The sequence below is a fragment of the Anthonomus grandis genome, chromosome 4, assembly GCF_022605725.1.
Source record: "Anthonomus grandis grandis chromosome 4, icAntGran1.3, whole genome shotgun sequence".
In the NCBI taxonomy this organism is placed as follows: Eukaryota; Metazoa; Arthropoda; class Insecta; order Coleoptera; family Curculionidae; genus Anthonomus; species Anthonomus grandis.
The window spans coordinates 17,141,614-17,162,937 of NC_065549.1; the positions used below are offsets into that span (position 1 = coordinate 17,141,614).

General features: G+C 31.6%; 1 protein-coding gene across 1 annotated transcript in view; it reads right to left on the bottom strand.

The window, feature by feature from the left end:
• The window catches only part of LOC126734811 (ran-binding protein 9), a 78,861-nt gene that overhangs the window by 62 nt on the left and 57,475 nt on the right, over positions 1–21,324 (bottom strand). The window contains exons 4-12 of the mRNA XM_050438561.1: positions 20,034–20,218; positions 19,868–19,980; positions 19,704–19,813; positions 19,486–19,650; positions 7,586–7,738; positions 7,369–7,531; positions 7,170–7,312; positions 6,992–7,103; positions 1–1,384 (exon numbers count right to left, since the gene is read on the bottom strand). The exon at positions 1–1,384 is cut by the window's left edge and continues 62 nt beyond it. Of these exons, the coding sequence (XP_050294518.1) occupies positions 1,236–1,384; positions 6,992–7,103; positions 7,170–7,312; positions 7,369–7,531; positions 7,586–7,738; positions 19,486–19,650; positions 19,704–19,813; positions 19,868–19,980; positions 20,034–20,218 (1,293 nt within the window). The 3' untranslated portion in view covers positions 1–1,235. The remainder of the gene's footprint in view (positions 1,385–6,991; positions 7,104–7,169; positions 7,313–7,368; positions 7,532–7,585; positions 7,739–19,485; positions 19,651–19,703; positions 19,814–19,867; positions 19,981–20,033; positions 20,219–21,324) is intronic.

A 21,324-nucleotide genomic window follows, 5' to 3' on the forward strand; every position in this document is an offset into this window, starting at 1 on the left:
AGAGAAATGCTCTCCTTGTAAATGAGATTCTTTTTCTTTCATATAATTCTGATAAAAAGTATTGCGCATCAGATAAGTGGGTCCTGGATAGTATACTGGACTCACTTATCTGATGTGCAGTGTGTTACATTTCTCACGGGAATTCAAAGTTTATTTTTTTATCTCAAAATTCTAAAACACTACAATAAAACATATCCGTGTTCTGTGGAAAAAAACCCAATAAAAACTGTTTTTTACTTTTTTTTAATTTTAAATAGTAACAGAGATACAAAAAAAAAGAGTCTCAAAAGATAAGGCTCATCTCCCATAGGAACGGAGCATTTCCAATTTACATCATATGTATAAATACATCATATTATGATGAACTGCTATAATAATATTTGAATTTAAAATTTTTTAATTATTTAGTTATTTAACCATAATCTTAATTTATTCGCAAAAAAAAAATTATTAAAGAAAGTATTACATTTTTGTTTAATTTCTTCTCTTTCAAGGTTTTATACAGTTTTCTTGTACATACATACATATTATATATTTTGAATTGATTTCTTCTATTTTAAAGCATTTTTATTGTAAAAGCTTGGTATCATTTTAAAAATTTATGATTTAATTTGGGCAGGCAGCTTTTAATTAGTTAATTAAAACAATATTTTTTTCTTTTGTAGAAAGTATAGTTAAAATTTCATGATTCAATACACAAGTAGACACGCAGGACACTTTTCCTGATCTAAATAAAAATTAAAGAAAATTGAAGTCAAATACTTTTATCGTCAAATTTTAAAAAAATCAACATTTTCCCTAGGTAGGTTTTAAAATAAAAATGTTGTCAATTAATTATGATAGTAATGATGAATTTTAAAATGAATTATGATTTTTAAAATAATTATTAATAAATTAATTCATAACGGTACCCTAATAGGAATGCATATGTCTATTATTCCCAACAAAAAAATAGATAAAAATGTTTACCTACCATTTCATTAGATAACGGTGACCGATTTAAAATTAACTAAAAGCAATCGGGGAAAGTCGTAGATTAAAGATGTTTTTCTAACGCGTAATAATTTATATTAATGATATTTGACACCTGTCCGATTCGCCCAAACTCACCACTCGCGAAACCTCAGAAAAGAAAATACCCGAACTCATACAGTCACCGATAAAGCATCGCCGCTTTACCGACCGACATTAAATACCCCTCGTCTATACAGGACTGGGGGGGACCAACGGAGGGGTCACTGATCGGGCCCGTCCTGCTCCAAGATATCGGACACCGAGGCGAAAGCGCATGCACCCAATCCGTTCACTGACATCAGTCGAGAGAGTTCGTGCGCGTGCGCCATAGCTACTTCTAAGGGAGGTTTTCGCGGTTTATTATTTGATTCTGTAAAAGAGAAAATAAACTTATTATATTAATGTTTATGTAAATACTTAGTGTAAACTACACTGCTTTTATTTCAACAAATTTACGAAAAACAAATCCCTCTGAGTATATTTTTAAAAAATTAACAACTCAGTTTAGATATACAGAGCGACCTTAACCTTAGTTTGATACATTTTATTTTATAAAATCCTCAAAACTCTTCATCCAGGCTGCCTGACTGTCTAAGTATTTACAAAGCAGAAGTAGTCGCAGTACACAACGCTCTTAAAACTGTCATTAAAAAAATATAAACCACGCTTTTGTTTTTTCCGATTCGAAAAGTGCTATATCCAAGCTTAGTGGTAACCTTTTTTTTGGCCAAAACAGAACACTGGATTCTAACTACAAGGCACCTTATAGATATAACAAAAACGGACATCACATTCGACTTGCATGGATTCGAGGCCATGCAGCATCGAGGCAATATGGAGGCGGACACCTTGGCTAAAATTAGAACTAGTCTAGATGTACCCAGAAAGATGCCTATAGATATACATGATGTTTTCAATGTTTAAAAAGAAACAAATATAAGAAGGTTTATGAAGCATGGAATTTGGTAATCACTCAGTAAAGCATAGCTATGCTAAAATGAAATCAAACTTTCCTAACAAGAAATGGTTTTCTAAATTACATTATAAGGATAGAAGGCACATTACCACTATTATTAGAGTGTGTACTGGTCATTATCTGACTAATTCTCATCTCTACAAAATTAGAGTGAAAGATAATGCCTTATGTGACTGTGAATGACTGTAGATGACTTAAATCATTTATATATATCATATATTAAAAAAAAGACTTCTCCCATTTCGATGGCCGACGTCTGTCTGTTTCTGAAGCTGAAACAAATAAAATGATCATGCATTTTGTCAACTATCTACAAACTATTTTTTATTCCTAATGTATTTCCGTTGTTGTTTGGAGTGCTTTTATGTATTTCGCTTCCATATGTTATGCTACTAATAAATTTGCCTAATACATTAACATATATAATAGTTATAGTTTATACAGCAAGTCAAGTTAAAATCCTCAAAACATTCACCGTTATTAAGGAAAACATAATAATCTCGCTTTGAAATTCCTCATAGAAAAATTTCTGTTTATTCCCCTTATATTTTTTTTTATATCTAACACAACAAAATGCGACCATAATACACGTTGTTAAAATGTTTAGGAACTAGTTTAATATTTTCCCATCACGTGTCAATTTGAAAAGGTCCCACACTTAATATCTTTCTTGTCGTTAAAAATACAAAAAATCGGAAAGACACGTCAATTTTACTTGTAAGGGATACACTTTAAATGAATATTTTTAGCCTTCTTGTTTCAACCCCCTAGGAAGGGTAGATATCATCCTTAGAATCTTAAATGGGAAGTGGCAGATCTCTTTAAAGGGTGTTTTAATTCTCTTTTTAATGAAATCCTACTTTGTTACTTTTTGTTTACAGGTTTCCGAATAATTGCGTTTCAAAGTTGCCGAAACCAAAAAACTTTCTTGCATTGAGGTCATATGAATAATGATTTATCCTTTGGATAACTTTTATTAAGTCCATAAATTATGAGAATGGTTTATTCTCTTTAAGAAAGAACTGACATTATTTTTATTTATAGGTTAGAAAGTGCGCATGAAAGACGGCACTAGTTTTCAATGAAATAAATCGAAATACTTCATTCCCAGATATGTGCTGTGTTAGTGGCAACATTCTCAGAAACTGGTTCGGTGAGTAACAGAAAAAAAATCCAGGAGTAATGAATCAAGGAGCTTTTGAGATTTTGCTATTATTTGCTGCAGAGACCACCAGCTCCTCCAGCAGACAGACAGGAATATCAAACAATACAGCAAGAAAGGCATTAAAAATGCTTAAGCTCCATCCATACAAAATGCAGGTACTATAAGATTTATACAAGAACTCTATGATGATTTTGTTAAAATAATAGTTTTGTGAATTCATGAATGGTAAAGTCAACGCCATCCTTAATATTCTGACCAATATCTGTTTCAGCGATGAATGTTCATTTTTTCTAAATGAAAATGTAAGTAACGTAAAAAACAAAATTGTCGATATTGGAGTCACTAAAACCCATATATTTTTCGAGGAGGACATATACAATATCCTCAAAAAGGTAATGTTTTAGCTGGTATTCTTGAAAATGCCATTATTGGTTTTTTATTTATTGACGGAAACTTGACAGGTGATCTGTACCTTAATATGCTTGAAGAGACTATTGATTTTCTTATCACCCATACCTTTGAAACTTATTTGATACAGAAGGTAATTCAGTTTTACAGGAGGATCTATTTAACTTTCCAGCAGGATGTTACTCCACCTCATTATTTTCTTCCGATTCGATAGTGAAATTCAATGGATTCCAAGATCACCGGATTTAACACCCTTAGATTTCTTTGTTTTCGGGGAAATTTGAAATCTATTATATATAAAACACAACCTGCTGATATTGTTGATCTTAAAAGGTGAATTGCATCAGAATGCCGGCCAATTCCCGGTGAAGTTTTCCGAAATATTAAAGAGGAGTTCGAAAACAGACTTTAATATTGTTTACAGGAAAATGGACAAAATTTTCAACAACTTATAAGATAGTGCTTAGGCAGATATGTTTTATTGTTGAAATTTCTCCTCCGCAAGTAAAAAAATATTTTTGTCGAAGTAAAATAGGAAATCAATTATTTAAATTACATTTTCTGTCCATTATTGAATGATTTTAATGGTGTATAATCAATGATTTTTGTGCAAGCACTAATCTGAAAACCAAAACCTCAATGCAGGCAAATTTAATGGTTTCAGCAAGTCTGAATACTGATTATTCGGAAACCTCTAGACAAAAACCAGCAAAGTAGGAGATCACTGAAAAGAAAATTGAACGCTCTTAAAACGATGCTCCACTTGACCTCCATTCCCATTAAAGAGTGACATCTACCTTTCCTAGGGGGTTAAAACAAGAAGACTAAAAATACTCACTTAAAGCGTTCCCCTTACAAATAGAATAGACGTGTCTTTCCGATTCTGCATATTTTTAACCGCAAGAAAGATATTAAGGGTAAGAAGTTTTCAAATTGACACCCTGCATAATATACTCCATACACATATGTCCGATTGAAATGTATTGAGAAAAATCGTCACTTTAAATCAATGTTCCCATCTCTACACAAGTACAGTTTTTCCAACGTTATTGCAAATACTACAGTATTTTCGAGCGAATTTATTGATATTTATATGCAATATAACCATATTTCATCCATTCTGACGACATTTGTCACCAACGTCATATAAAATAAAGTATATACGTTGTAATAATTGGTCTTTTCAAACCACGTTTTTGCTCTCTGTTGAAAGGTTTTAGCTGAATTGTGTGTAGCCTGAGAAAGTAGAAATCTTCATTTCAAATCGTACTTTAGGATTGTCATAGGTAGATGACATCATTAGAAAGAAGAAAAATATTTTTCCTTCATGGGGGTGAAGTAGAACCACCAGACCAGTACTAGTAAAATGTGACGCATAAATATTTAATTAAATTGGTGTTTTCAATTTGAAAAAACTGCAAAAAGAAAATTTTAAGAGTAACGGTTGTAGACGAGGCCATTCAGACATTCAACGTTGCCTATTCCAAAAATGGTTACCAATATTACTAACGCTTCTATACAGAAAGTTTTAAGAGAAGACTTTTTCGAAAATGATTATGATAAAAGAATGAAATTTTGCAATTAATGTAGTAGTAGTTACCGGCTTTTTCTTCTGAGTCTGCTCTTCCTTCGCTTTCTAATTTAATTCTAAAATAATGTTTATTTATTTTCGAATATTTCTCCGAGAATTTAAGATAATGATTCGTATATAGCTCTTGGACATATAACTATTTTAATTTATATCAAAAATTATTATGCCAAGATTTTATTATTTAAAAAAATAATAGCTGTTTAAGAAATAATCAGTATTTTTTTCTTTTTCTAATGTTCTGAGATCCTCTCATTAATAATATTAAATCATCTAACAAGGCCTATCAAGAAATATAAATTCTTTAGGAGCCATTACAGCATCCCTAAAATCAATACCATATGAAAAGGGATACTACTCTCGCCAATAGTATTCCTCTGCTATATTTTAGGAGGTTGTTTTAATCTTGTTTGATGCTAAATATTTGTTTTTATTGTATAACATTCCTGCGTTAATGTTTGCTTTAGTTACTTCTCAGTTGCTTGCTTTGTACTGTTTATTGACGATGCCATTACATTTTATATTTATTTATGGAAACTTTAAATATTTTGAGAAATATCTGCTTTACTGATAAATTACATTTCTTCTTAAAAAATTAGTTAGCAAACACAAGAGAAAATCCTATTTTAGAAAGATATTTAGGGTGGTTTATTAAAAAAAAAAATATATAAATATATATATTTATATTTTTTTTAATCAGTGTCCAGCTTAAAATATGGTACATGGGGATATTGAAAACCGTTGAAGATACAGGAATTTAAAAAATGAGCTTGGAGAAAAGCTAAGAGACAATGCTGCCAGGTTGAAAGAAAAGATTTTGGAAGACAATGCCTGTTTTTAAAATAGAAATAATTCTGGAAAGTCTTCTTTATTGAAAAAGTAGATTCATTGATTAATGAAATACAGGATCCAGGAAGTCCAAACAGGATCGCAGCATTGGACGTCACAATTTTCAATGAGCTGTCCTAGAGACCTTCAGCAGTGGACAACAAAAACGAAGTTTATGCCAATACGCTATCTCTTGGGCTGATGCAGCTTAAATTGCCTCAATTTAATGGTACTACATCATAAATTATTTACCAATGTCAGATTTAAGCGGCTTTAAAAGCTCACGATCTGTCACCCACGTACGTTGACTTTCAGGATCAAATGGCACAAAAGTTGTGCAATAAAGTGCCTATAAATAATTTGTCATCTACTTCTTTGGATCTTGTTTAATATGATACATACAAATAATACATTTTCAGGATGGGGCTAAGAAATGAGGAGAATTTGAAAATAAAGTAAAAAATAATATAGGTTCACTATGTTGAATGAGGCCGATGTCAGCTTTTGTTTTTCTTGCCATATTGAATTTGTGCATTTTCAAATTGCCCTTTAGAAATGCTTTTCAACCGTATATAACAAGTTATGTTCGGTAAAAATAAATAATTGAAATTAACAAAATTAGAATTTCATGGCAGGCATTTATAGTTCAATTAATCATTACTTTAAAATATTATTGATCATACAACGAACACTGCAAATGAATAAGTAATATTTTAGGATTAAAGTAGGTGCTCAAGTAAGCCACCGTTTTCTTGCACGCACAACGTACATAATCTCATTACTGTTTCACAGGATTTTTTGATAATTTCTTTGACTTCGGTCTTATTCAGCATACTAGGCCTAGATTAGTTTATACTTGTTTTTACTTTTGGATTGGTAAAATGATTACATTATTATAATATATTTAAAAAAATGCTTTATGGAACTTAAAAATAGAAAATGTTTATGTGATTTAAAATTCTCCAAAGAGAGCAAATGAAGTTGATTAAATGTAGTACTTATTGTAACTCACCTAAAATGGCAGAATTTAGTTGTGCACATACTGACTCTCTTTGTGAGGAGTCGAGCTGCCACCCCACAGGACTCGCCCATGGATTTGAATACGCTAATAAACTAAATGCATCCTAAAATTTAAAAAAAAAACAATTTTAGTCTTACTCCCGAGATCATTATCCCGCATTTTAACTTACTTCCAACATGTGTTGATTATGCTGCTTCGTCGATTTATCTGTCTTTAATTTTTGGCTCATACTATAAAGCTCCCTACCGAATTCTAATATTCGTTCTACTGCTGGTTTTGAACAAGACTTTCTACATACTGGTATATCTATATCTAAAAAACATAGAATTTAAATTTAAATTGCAAAATGTGTTTTGTTCTACTTTTACCCATTTCGTCTTCGTTATCACAACAATTCGTACTATCCTCGGCTTCCGGTTTGTCTGTATTATTGCAATGACCCTGGCCATTTTGATATCCATTTAATGTTTCTCCGTTGTTTGAATAGTTATCTCCTGATCCGTTTTGGCATTCTTTACCGTTTTGACAATCCTAAACAGATATTATTTTAAATAAAAAATGTACACTGTTTTTTTTAACTCTTACCTGTATATTAGGACAATCTGATATATTGGGGCAATTTTCGCTTTGGCCGTTTGTACAGTCATCAATGTCCATTCTATCGTCATCATTTTGAATCACGATTGGTGTCGAGCAGGTGCCATTATGTGAGTTATTTGTTTCGTTCATTTCTTCAACCTAAAAACCAAAAGTTTTGTAAACTTTAAAGTAAGTTAAAATTCTGTGTCATACGGTTAACGAAATCATTTTAGGTTTTTTTTCGACGAATAGGTACATACACTTCCTCCCAACATTATTTGTAATATTGAAAACTATTCTATGGTTTTGTTTTTTAATTTGCTTTTGGCATAAGGCTCTGCATGGCCAAAAGCCAAAATATAACTACAATTTTTAACTTGAACCACACCTGTAAAGCATTCTTTAAAAATTGTAAAGAAAAATTCTAGTTTTACCAAGAATGCAAAAGATGGTAAATTTGTAGATATTTGTAAATTTTTTTAAGAAATAAGAGTCATTAAAACACATTTTTCAAATTTTGGTCTTAACTACTGACTGACCCTGGTTATGATAAAAGTCCTTATACAAAAAAAATCAATCATTTTATTTTATTGGTAATAGATAAAAACCGACAATCTAGAAGAAAAAAAAGATGCCCTAAAGATTTCCTAAGAAAGAGAAGAAAAAAGATTTCCTAAGAATATACAGGAAGTCCCATTTAAAATTAAAAAATTGTCATTTCTGGTGAAACTGAATGTCACAAAAAAGAATTGAATAAATCTTTTAATAAATAGTGAAGAAATAGTCCATACTTGCAGTGGAGTCGTAGGTTAAGGTAAAATGAAAATCTTTCAGTCTCCCTCCACTTATTTATTAAACATTTAGTTAGCTTAAAATTCCCTACATGTTTCGGACACAGTGGTCTCCATCATCAGGGGGTAAAAGGTTTAAAATTGGTAATAGGCACACGCCCCAGGGTTTGATTACATATAAAAAACCCTCTATTTATTACTATTGTTTTCAATTTTAATTTTTTATTTTTTATTAAAAAAAACATGTAGGGAGTTTTAAGCTAACTAAATGTTTAATAAATAAGTGGAGGGAGACTGAAAGATTTTCATTTTACCTTATAATAAATGTTTGCATTGTTAATTATTTTCTTACTTAAAAAAAAAAAGTATTGCGGGAAATCCTTGAGAAACGTGATATTAGTATACTAGTAATTCTATGTTTGCAATGGTGCTCACATGCTTACATGTAAAGCATCTCACACTTAGAAATTTACTATAAAAGAGAATATTGGTGAACTTATGCTGGAACGCACTTATAAAAATGTAAATAACCTCTGTTGTAAAAATATAAAAATAACTAAACATTTTCCTTTAATCAGTTTAAGTCATCTGAGTAAAATAGCGACTTAATCGTTCACTTAACGACCAATAAAAGTAGGTATTAATAGGTAGTAGATACCTAAGTGGTGGTTTATCTCATAAAATAATAAAACTAATCTCAGGATAATCTTCATTATTTCTCCCTGACATACGAATACCTTTACTGATTCTAACCATTTAAATTGATAAACTGATGTAGACGTAGGTACGAAATTGTGATTAAAATTTAAAATGGAAACGTTGTAGCGTTTTATTTTTCTATTCCTTATTTTCACTAACGCTCCATTGATATTTCATTCATTTCAATAATTATATTAATAATTTCAGTCAACTTCTTTTATTCATATTTCTTTACATTCACACTGTCAATGACACATTACTACTGTAACGCATTACTCTCTTGGTTTAATTATTCATGCTTTCTGTTGACGGTCCGTCACTCTTCTGGTTGATCTTAATTAATATTTTCTCTGATTGGCTGATATTGACAGTTCAGGCGAGAGGTAGGATCGTTACTTATTTAGTCGGTACTGCATCCATTTTTCGAGGACTTGTTCCCGTGTCGCAGGTAGAAGCACACGTAAAAGGCCAGTTTTTTATTTCCGAAGTTTGTGAAGCAGGAAGTGGCCAATATAATTTGTAATTTATAGTCCTTAATCTTGTTCCTTTAGGGAACCGTTTATTTCATAATTCTGGTGCAGGATGCCCAAGATTTTGATGGATAGATAATGAAACTTAGCAAGGTGAGTGTGTCACATTTTGAACGCCATTCATTTTTATCGACAGTGAATACAATGGTAACCGTTGTTTTAGGGTTTTACTTTTCCGTTTTCCTCTTTATTCTTCTTTAATTATTGATAGCTGCAGGCTTTTGATTTCCCCGGGAAATTGCTGAAAACGGTGGAGCTGGAGCCAGAGTTAGAGCTAGTATTAGAGATTCCCAGTCCAGATAGCTAAGCTACAAATGGCATACATTCACAGCCTCGTTTTTGAAGGCGAGCCGTTCATTTCTTGGAGGAATATACAGGCCAGTTTATTCCATTTACTTAAATATTACTAACCATAAATTTGTCTCACTTAGGTATTTAAATTTTTATTAATATATCTTTAATTTCAATTTATTGCTACAAATATTTAATCAATATCATAATTTAATATGTCGATTTCTTATCTATAGTTTTAGTTATTTTTTGTTCAGTATTTTTCAGTACCTTTTTTGGTAGTTAAATAGATATAACCCGGTTAAGGCTGATATGCCTTGAGTAAAAAGGTTCATGAACTTTCCCCTGTGTACTACAAATATATACAAAAAAACTTTAATAATTGCAATTTATTTTTCAAGTGCTGAAATCTACCTAGTAGTGAAATCATAATTTGAATGTTTCTTTTGTCAAACTTATCATATTAACATTATTCATATTTTAATTCATAATAAATTATTAACATTTAACAGATTAGAACATGAGGTGTATACAAATCTTTGATGTAAATATAATTTGGTTGTATTGTTAAGATATTTTTTTTGCCTCTTTAAATCTGCTTTATCCAGGGTCATTTAATTGCTAATTGAAACCCATATACCTAGTCTTTTTCTTAGTTTGCTCTCATTTATGTAAAAAAAAAACTAAGTGGCACCCTCTTATTTAAAAGTTATAATCTAGTTTAGATTCTTTAATAGCCAGTCATAAGTGAACCTTCGAACAATCCCAAGCCTCCAATAATTCTGAGCTACCGTCTGCAAACTCTTGGCAGAATAGTAACACTGTAAAGTTAACGCCACAACGTTAGGAAGTTAAAATTTGTATAGAAGGTTTCCATGTAAGAAATAATTAAAAAAAATAGACAAAGTCTTTAAAATATGTGTAGAACAGTGACTACCTGAAAGGTATTAACACTTCTACAATCAAATTAAATTAAAGATAGGGAGAAAAAATAAACTTTAAGTCAAAGTCTTATAAATGTATGAGAATTTGGCTTTTCGGAGATTTTAGTTTTTCTCTTTGTTATATATGCAAGTCTCTTTGAGAATAATGAATAAATATTTCAAATTAAATTAAAGGTATTATTATAATGACATCAAAAACGTACTGTAGATAGTCCCATTGGTTAACCTTTAGTTGGCATATGTCTAAGTACTATTAAGTTGATAAAATAAATTTTTGTTATTTCGAGTCAACAATATTTTGCAGCGGTGTTCTGTGAGCTGTCAAAACCTTTCGATTGTCAGTCATAAACATGGTCTTCATGGTGTTTTTTTTTTACAATCTCAGGACTCTCAGCCTTTTAAAACTCATTATAAAATTTAGAAACATTATCGTGAAAAGTGTGTCCATTGATACTTAAATTTTAAAGGTTCTTACAACAGTATTGCTTTAAAACTATATTACAAGTTAAAAATTGTCCATTTTACACTGGTTGAATCAACATACAGGCTGTAGATAATCAGGATACAGTATTACTCCATTTAAGATTTCTGTATCTGAAATCTTTTTCGATCCTCTTTATTCTTACGTTAAAGAACTAGCTATTCATACTCTTTGCAAATCACTCATTATTAAAAATAGAGCCAAGAGTTTTTTCTTAAGAAACGGTGCACCTATTAATTTCTTTTCTATTTTTTAAATAACAAGACTAATTAAACAGACCAGGGACTCAAGATACTCAAATTACAAAAGAGCTTTACCACTAACCTAAAAAACCAAGACTCACTTATAAAACTGCTATGTTAACATCGCTAACGAAACACATGTCATTTTATTCTCGAAATAAACTATTTTGTGATTTTATACCGTAGATAATGTAGATATGCAATGTTTTGCATGTAAAAGCTCTCCTTGCGGACAGCTCCTATGAGCGGATGTCTTTTAACCGGACAAAGTTCCTGGAACCGAATTTCAGCATATCATTTTCAATGTTAAATGCATTCCGATAAGCGGACGCTCTTATAAACGGACGCGGACACTAGATTTTTCTGTATGTAATCAAAAAATCTCCCATAAGCGGACGCAAAACTCTAATACCCAGACGATTTTTAGTTCCGCTTATTGCAATTATCTACATACATAAAATTCGGTAATTTCCCGATTTATATTAGGTGATTCCCCATTTACGCATTTCGTTGGCTAGCCAGTATGTAATCTTGTGGTTTATCCTCAGTTCAGGCAAATTCGTAGTTGATTGAGATATTTTATTATTGTAACTGTAAAATGGCACCAAAAAAAAGGATGCTCTCGTTAAAGGAAAAGATGGAAGTTAGTAACGTATTAAACAGAGAAAGTGTTTCAGTTCGTCATTTGCAAAAACGTTTAATATTGGGAAAACGCAAGCAGCTGAAATTGCCAAAAATAAGGAAGATATTAGGAATAAATGGCAATCAGGAACTAATATAAATCAAAAGAAGGATTTTTTAAAAAAGGAAGGTTTGCTATAGACAAAACATGTTTTGAGTGGTTTGTGAAAGCTGGAAGTCAGAACATTCCAATCTCAGGGCCGTTAGTGAAAATGAAAGCTAAAGAAATCGCCATTACTTTGGGCTATAATAAATTCAGTGCGTCCGACGGGTGGCTGCAAAAGTGGCGCAAGAGACATAGTGTGAGTTTCAACTGCATATCTGGCGAAGCTGCTGCAGTAAATCAAGTTGATGTGTCACAATTTTTAAAGAAGCTTCCGTTCATGTTGCTTGGCTACAAACCAGAAGACGTGTACAACGCAGATGAAAGTGGACTTTTTTTCGCGCATTGCCCGACAAAACTCTGTCCCTTAAAGGAGAAACATGTGTGGGTGGATAGTTGTCGGTGAGGCCGGTGAAAAATGCGATTTGATTGTGATCGGGAAAGCGGCTCGTCCCCGTGCTTTAAAAAACGTTGCTATTAAGGATCTACCAGCGACTTGGAAATCTAACAAAAAGGCATGGATGACCCGAGAAATCATGTCTGAGTGGTTACTGGAATTTGACCGGAAAAAATGGGGACGTCTATTAATGTGTTAGAAGCTTTGTATTTTATAAAAACAGCATGGGATAAAGTAAATTCCTCTACAATTAAGAACTGTTTTGGCAAAGCTGGATTCAGAAAAAGTGGATGTAGCTCAGAATTTGCTGAGCAAAATTATTGCGATGCTGAAGACGATCTGCCTTTAGCGACACTTGCTCAGTTACTGCGACATGCCAAAGATTTGGGAGTAGCAGACCCCCAGAAAGTAGATGATTTCCTGGCCTTAGACAATAACATAACAACAGAAGAAAATGTCATTGACAACTTTTCGAATTTGGATGTAGAAAGCCCAGGCCAACTTGAATATGGTAGTCCAAACGACTCAGAAGAAGTGGAACTGGTGGACTTACTAAGAGGTTCAAAAACTATAAATTCATATGGGGAAGCTCTAAATCATATTTCTATATTGAAAAAATTTGCTAAAGATGATTTCACTGCATTTGATGATAAAAGTTGTCATCATTACCTTCAACACAACGATTTGCTCGAGGTAACCCCTGTTCCGTAACGGCACGCAATAATGAAATCGGTTTTCCTCTAATTGTTGCCGCAGCCTGATCAATACGAGCAATTAATTCTTCTAGTGTGTTAACAGGCATCTTGAAAACTAAATTTTTCATAAAATCGCCACAAAAAAGTCACATGGATTTAGGTCTGGCGACCTTGGTGGCCGTGCAACTGGTCCATTTTGACTGATCCACCTATTTGGGAAAGTAATATCTAAAAACTCAGTAGCTTCCCGTTTAAAATGGGCAGGTGCAGAAACCCAAAACTTGCCTAATATTCAGTGTACATTTTCTAACAAAACAGGCAAATTATGTTCAAAAAGTCCAGATAAATTTCGTCCGTCAAACGGTCTGGTTAGATATACGGCCCAAGAAACCCATTCACAATTCCTGCCCACACATTAACAGACCAAACATGCGTAATTCGAAAATTGTTAATTTCATTTGTTTTTCAACATTTTCGTGTTTTTCTACAAATCGTTCACAAAACTGAATAATGCAGGCTGTAGCGCTTGGACACGTTGAACGTGAAAGGGATAGAATTGATTTTCGTGCTTTCATGTTGTCCATACTTATTTTTGACTTACTCTGACCTGTAGCAGATGAATCTTCTTCGATAAGACATAAAATAAAATTAGTTATAAAATTGGCTTCTCTTTGCAAATTCTCTTTGCTGGATGCAGGATGAGTCGAAGCAGCATCCATACTCTGAAGACACTCCTCGTAAATAAGCAACATATTCACAAGTTTAATATAATAATATTTTAAGTTCTTGTTTTACGAAGGTCGCATACATACACCGGGTGACACAGGAAAAAGGGAACGCTTAATAACTTTTTTACTTTTCAAGATAAACAAATCAAATTTGGTATATCGATAGAAGTTTAACAGGAAGTGACAATAACTTTTTTATTTTAAATTGGAGAATTGGTATATTATTACGTATTTTGATAGAAAAAAATGTTCTGAGAGTATCGATACCGCACTTCTACTTTTTGTTTTATACTCATCGAAAAAATGATTTTTTTATATTTTAAAATAGGCTGCCATGAATGCGATTAAAATTTTAATTTTTAATTAAGTAATCACGGACAAATAATATTGAAATAAATAAGAAAAACTAAGTCAAAAAAATTAACGAATTTAATAAATAAATTCGTAACAATAGTGCAAATGGCTTTGATTTATTCAATTTATTCAATAACAGGGGCTTTGTAAATGACACGCCTGTCTATTTAGTTTTTCAACTTAAATAACAAATCATATTTTGTCAAACGTCATATTTGAGAATAAAAGAACAAATTTTTCAATGCAATATTTTTTTCAAAATCCTAATACTACATATTTTATATAACATTTACTTAACATAACGTAGGTACACACAAACGGTAAACAAACAGGTAAAAATATTAGGTTTATAAATTATTCTAATATAAAACTTTTTACATGTATTGTTCGAAATGACTACCTTGTCTAATGAAAATACATATGCGAGGGAATATAACGCATAGCATATTAACTTTTTCTTCATTGGTATACATTTCAAATAGCCGGCCCCGGCAGCGCGGTGGGTATATACCTGCCTAGCAGTCGTGTGGCCCTGGGTTCGAGTCCCAGACTTGGCGTGGTCGTTTGTGATGTCCGATTTAGTTTAAGTACTAACGAATTATAGAGGCTTTTCGTGACTAAATGTGCTCAGCACAAGGTCAATAAATAAATAAAAAAAAATACATTTCAAATAGTAGTAAATGCTAAAATTCTCTCAAAAACTGCGGCAAATATATTTAAATAATAAATAATAATGGCGCTTGACAAGATGTCATGTATTATGTCAATTGAAAAACAATTGAAGAACGCGTTAAAACGCAATCTCCTATGCAAGAAATCAGTCTTCTATGTTATTTTTAATAATTAAATGCGTTTATTTATGTGTTAGTTTTTTGCTTCTTATGGGCTTAATTATTAACCGATTTAAAAAATGAATATATAAATTATTGGGAAAAAAACCGAATTTCAAAAGTGGTTGTTCCCAATAATATGCTATTTAAAAAAATTAAGTAAATGTCAAAATTAATGGTTGAATATTTTCAACAGGCGTGTAAAAGGTTTAAGTCATAAAATGCAATGGAAACAATTTTTCCGTGATTACTTTATTAAAAATTAAAACTTTTAACGCATTCATGGCACCGTATTTTAAAATTTAAAAAAATGATTTTTTCTATAAGTATAAAAAAATATAGCAATGCAGTATTATTGTTCTCAGAATATTATTTCCTATTGAAACACGTAATAATATACCAAGTGTCCTATTTAAAATAAGAAAGTGTCACTTCCGGTTAAACTCCGGTTAAAGTGACGAAGAACAACTGAATATATCAAAGGATGCTCTTATAACAATTCCATCGATAAACCAAATTTCATTTGTTTATCTTAAAGAGTAAAATAGTTACGAAGTGTCCCTTTTTTCCTGTGTCACCTGGTACATTTATTAAAAATTGTGTTCTTTTTATTATTTTAAACTGTATATTTACGATTTTAGACATTTTAACTAATCAATTTTAAATGAAATATTCCTATAATTTATTTTTAATTTCGTCAGTAAGAAAATTCCGTTGTGTAATAAGCAATGATTTATTTACGGATTTTACTTAAACATATCTTTTTTATAATTTTTCCACTTTTTTTTAAATTTGTATCATGGTTTGGTAGTGGTGTTCTTACATTTAATGCATACATTTAAAATTATTTCTTAGGCTAAATCTAGTTCTTTTATATTTGTAATTTTTTGCTTCTTTTTTTGCTTTTTAAGGTGGTTAGGGATAGGAGTAGCTCTAGGCGGGACCTCGGCGATAAATTTCAATTCTCTTTGTTTATAAAGTTATTATTAAACGTCTTATATATGAAAAGCGATCTATTCGTTTTTTTTTAAGTCTAGCCGCAACGTGTTATCTCAAGCGAAGCTCCTAAGTCGATAATCTATCAAGCCCTAATTAATTAGATATTTTGGTAAAGTTAATATATAATATAGATATATAACTCATTTTACTATTAATGGAATATTGATTTTCAGGTTGGCAGAATCTATAGCTCTGCAAGACTGGCTTCCAAAAACAATAGCATATAATTTGAAAGCATTTATTATTAAGTGACGGTCATTTTACATCTTGACAAGTCTAGCAATTTCCTAAATTGCGCTTTTCGTTTTATGCTACCAAATCATTTATCGCAAAATTTCCTATTGACCACCCAGAGGATCAATAGGAAAAAGATTGAAAATGGCAGGGCCAATGGCGGCCAAATGAAGGGCCGGGCAGATTTGGATTTCTATAAAATATTTAAATTGTATTTTCCAATGCAACTTGCCTCGCACATATTGTGAAATATGATGAAAAATATTCCAAAATTGCCTTTTCAATAATTGCGTTGTTTTCTTTCTTTTAGGGAGGTTTGCCCTAACACAATTCAAGTTTTTGAAACCTTTTGTTATTATTTTAATATTGCATCCCACATGTAATCTAATAGTGTCGCTATACCAAAAGTTTTTTTTTTTTCATTAAACTGGATAAGTTCTGTTTTATCAAGAAAAATAAATACAGCGTATTTTCATTTTTGTTTCGTTTTATAATGTTACAGTTCCAATTATTTTTTTTTATATACAGTAGTGTCGCGATAATTCGGATCAATAAAACCATCCGATCCGATCCGAATTATTAAATCATTGTAAAAATTGGTTTTAAATATTGTTAACTCAAAAATAAATAAATAAAACGTAAACATAATTAAAAATCCATATATTAATGTAATATACACATAATAAATAGTTCAATCATCAACCTCCAAGTTGCTCTTGAGTATTTGTGCACGTTCGATTTCCTCTTTTTTCTGATTTGGACCATTGACATTTTTATGGACTGATTGAAAGAAATTAGTGATTTTAGCTTCTAGAATCATGATGTCAGCTAAAAGAAGATTATTTTCTGTGGCCCACTGTAAACTCAAAGTGAAAGATTAATGGCATTTCTATTCTTAATTTTGTAAGCCGAGGTCATTTTCGAGACATCTTTGTCTGATTCAATATTTGCTCGATTAAATCGTCTACCTGAAGCAATTTAGCATCACCATCAATCCAATCTACAGATTCCCCAACATCTGCATCATTACGTTCTATATATATTCTGGAGCGTTATAAAAATCTCATCAATTTCTTCTGCTACAAATGATTGTAGTTTTTGCCTCAAATCACTTAAAGGGATTAAATCATACGGACCACCTCCATCCTGACGTACTTAAGTATGTCACTTTGAGTTAGCAAAATCTTATCCCAGCATTTTTTAAGGAACTCGCTAGCACTTTTTCCCTAGCAAATTTGATGTTTAAGCTCTTGAGAGGCTTAACAAGGCCTCTTATTTGTTCATTTCTCAGATAGAAAGCTTTTTCCATAGAAAAGCTTCATCAAACATTGCAATTATGCAACCATCATCGATAACTAATTTGTTCTTCACTACAATGACTACGAGCATTATCAATAAGAAGCAGCGCCTTTTCAGGAATCTTGCTTTCTTTCACAAATGTTCTTGGGGCACAAAACATTGGTCAAGCCACTGTTGAAATACTGCTGAATTCACCCAAGCTTTTGCTGTAGCTTTATAATCGACAAGGAACTTTGTATTTCTGAATGAATTTTAAGTTTCTGATTGCCATCAGAATTACAATGTGCCAAAAATGTGATCCTTTCCTTCTGGTCTTTGTTCCCGGAGCAGTTTCTTCTTTAAACCTAACCAGGGTGCTATCCGGAAGAATTTTCCAAAACTATGCGGATTCATCAGCATTATACATTTGTGATAGCTATAAGCCTAATAATTTTACACTGTGATCTACTTTAGCTATAAATGGTTTGACAGCTGCTAAGTCATTCGATAAATGTTCCCCACAAATTTTAAATCTCCATGACCATATCTCTTTTGGAAAATTGGCAATCCAGCCCCTACTTGAATAATTTCCGCAAAAACCAACAATAAAATTCTTTAGATTTTGCTGCTAAAAAACCATATAAAACAGGCCATACAAACCAAGAGTGTAGCCTACTTTACATCCTTGGGAACTCTGCTTTTCTTGAGGTTGGCCTTTTTTCTGGCCCAGCAACACATTGAACAATGAATCTGAAACTTAAAAAAAATAAGAAACAGTGCACCGTAATAATAAATTAAGAATTAAAATAATACCCAACATTACTATCGCGAATAAAATAAAAACTGTTTACTTACCCTTTAATTTCATTTGAATTTCTTTTAATGTCACTTGTTGTAGAAGGTGTGGTAACCACACCAACCCAACTACCAAGAAATGGTGTGGGAACCATATCTAAGAGCTAAACTTTTACCACTTACGTCGCGAATAAGCTCATTAATAATAACCGACTTCTCTTGGATAGTCAGTTTTGTGATTGCGTTTTAAAGAGGCTATTTCTTGATATTGCCCACAACTCAGTCCAAAAGCGAAGACTTATCGATAAAAACAATAATTTGCTTCTTAAATTGGTTTTAAGAACTATTTCCAAGTTTCTCAAATTAATATTAAATCGCCTAATGAAATGTATTTCTTAGTATTAAATTATGTAAATTTTCACATAGGGAAAATTTTAGCATAAAATAATGATTTTATTCTCCATATGATGAATATCCAAATGAAATAACCACTTTTTATTTGCCAAATATTATGCAGGAACTGCTAATGTTCTCTTCTATGAAAAATTAAACACAAATTTTATAATGAGAACCTTTTTATAGAAAAATTATTGATTTTTTGATGTAAAGGTAATTTTTTAGATAAAATTTAAAATATCTACAAAATCGTTTAACTTTGGCTAAATGACATGATCTATAAAATCTGTTTAGATTTTCACGTAAAATCTAAAAATGTAATAATATAATAAGTTCCTTATTTAAATTAACGAAATTGACATCTTATCAAAATAATTATTCCATTATCCAAATGTTTATGAAACATTTATTACTGGTTAATATTTTTTGTTTATTTACCGTAGGTTTATTGTTAGATTTTCCTGTAGTTAATCCCTTGGTGGACTGGATCACTGAAGTTTGAATAGGGCTTGTTGGACGTGGCGACGATAGTATTCCAGTGCTGCATTTTCTATGACAAACTTCAATATCCGAGCCATTTACCATTTCCACAAATTGACGACACTGTAATACCGCAAAATCATTACTATTTTGTATATTATGACGCGATGACTTACTTTTAACATAAACAAGAGATTTTGGTTATTTTCCAATAGTCCTGGGTATAATCTGCTGGTTCTCTCAATAGCTTCGCCCATACGACCGGCCAGTACTAATTTTAATATTTCTAAAACGTGACAAAATTAAGAATTAAGCTAATTTTAGGAAAAAGTTTACTCACTTTGTCGATTTTTTATAGAATGAATATCCTCGGTAAAGGGCTGATTGGTTATTTGGGCAAAAGCTTCGGCAGTGTTGCAATACCCATGGTGAACCAAGTAGGTTGACACCATCCTAGGAAAAATACAATTTTTAGTCAAAAATTTATCAAAATGCTAACTTCTTACTTATTCAGTATGGCCTGCCATACGGACTGGTTACCAGTAGAGGGGAAATCTTTGATTTCCTGTTTGGTCCGAGCCCTCAGTTCTCTCATCATATCTTCAATATCGAACACGAAGGGTTCTTGGCCAAAATTCGCGTCTATTACTTCACCGGGTGTTTGTAGACCAACTGTGGGGTATAGATTCGGCTAGAAATGAATACAATAGTTTAGGATTCAAATTAAAGACATTTAGCATTTTTCCTGAAAGAAATTCATCCATTATCCAAGTAAACTCTACAACCAAAAAAAAAACTACATGAACGATACCTAATTGCTGGGTCTGGGAAGCATGTATATAAGACTATAAGATAAGATTATAGGTGAATATCTCGAATGCAAAATTATAGTTTTTATACTTCAGACTATACAGGGTGTCCCAAAATTAGTGGACGAATATAAACATATATCGGCAAACGCCCTACGCCTCTTTTAAACGGGGAACCTGAAGATGGTTTTTTCCACTTATTTTCGAAACGGGTAAATATAAAAATTTTAAATTTTGGTTTTCTCCCAATTTTGATATACTGAATTTAGTTCTCATTTCATAATTTTCATTATTTAGTCAGGTGCGTATCATTTAGGGGGTGAGCCTAAAAAAATACCTAAAAATACCTAAAGAGATTACCAATATCCCAAAGTCAAATGTAAGTAAAATTAAATATGATAAATAAATAATTAAGTACCTAATTTGTTATCCAAAAAATTAAATTTAAAGTACTTATAACTGAAAATTGAGATTGGTATAAATAGTGTTGTTATTATCGTCGGATCGCATTAAATTCATTTCAAAATACTCTAATTACTATTATTATTATTATTTACTTTATTTACTTGGATAAGTCTTATCACAAACATCAAACACCCCAAAACAAATCCTTTTGACGACTAACTGGAATGTTTAGTGGCTTACTAAGGTTTAGGCTTATTTCCTATGCAATTTAAAATATTTAAAAATAATTTCAGATTGGAAGAATGACTAAGATGTTAGGATACCATCCTTTCCATTATAAAAGGGTTCAGGAGTTAGAAGAAGATTTTCCAGCTCGAGTAGACTTTTGTCATTGGATTTGAAATCATCCAAATCTTCGTCAAAAAATTTTGTGGTCAGGTGAGGCAACTTTTTCTAGGAGTAAGGGCTTTAACAGCCGTAATACTTATTTTTGGAGCATCGAGAATCCGAGAGTAGTTCGACGAACTAACTGTCAGCATAGATTTTTCTTTAACGTATGGGCGGGTTTGATAGGAGATAAATT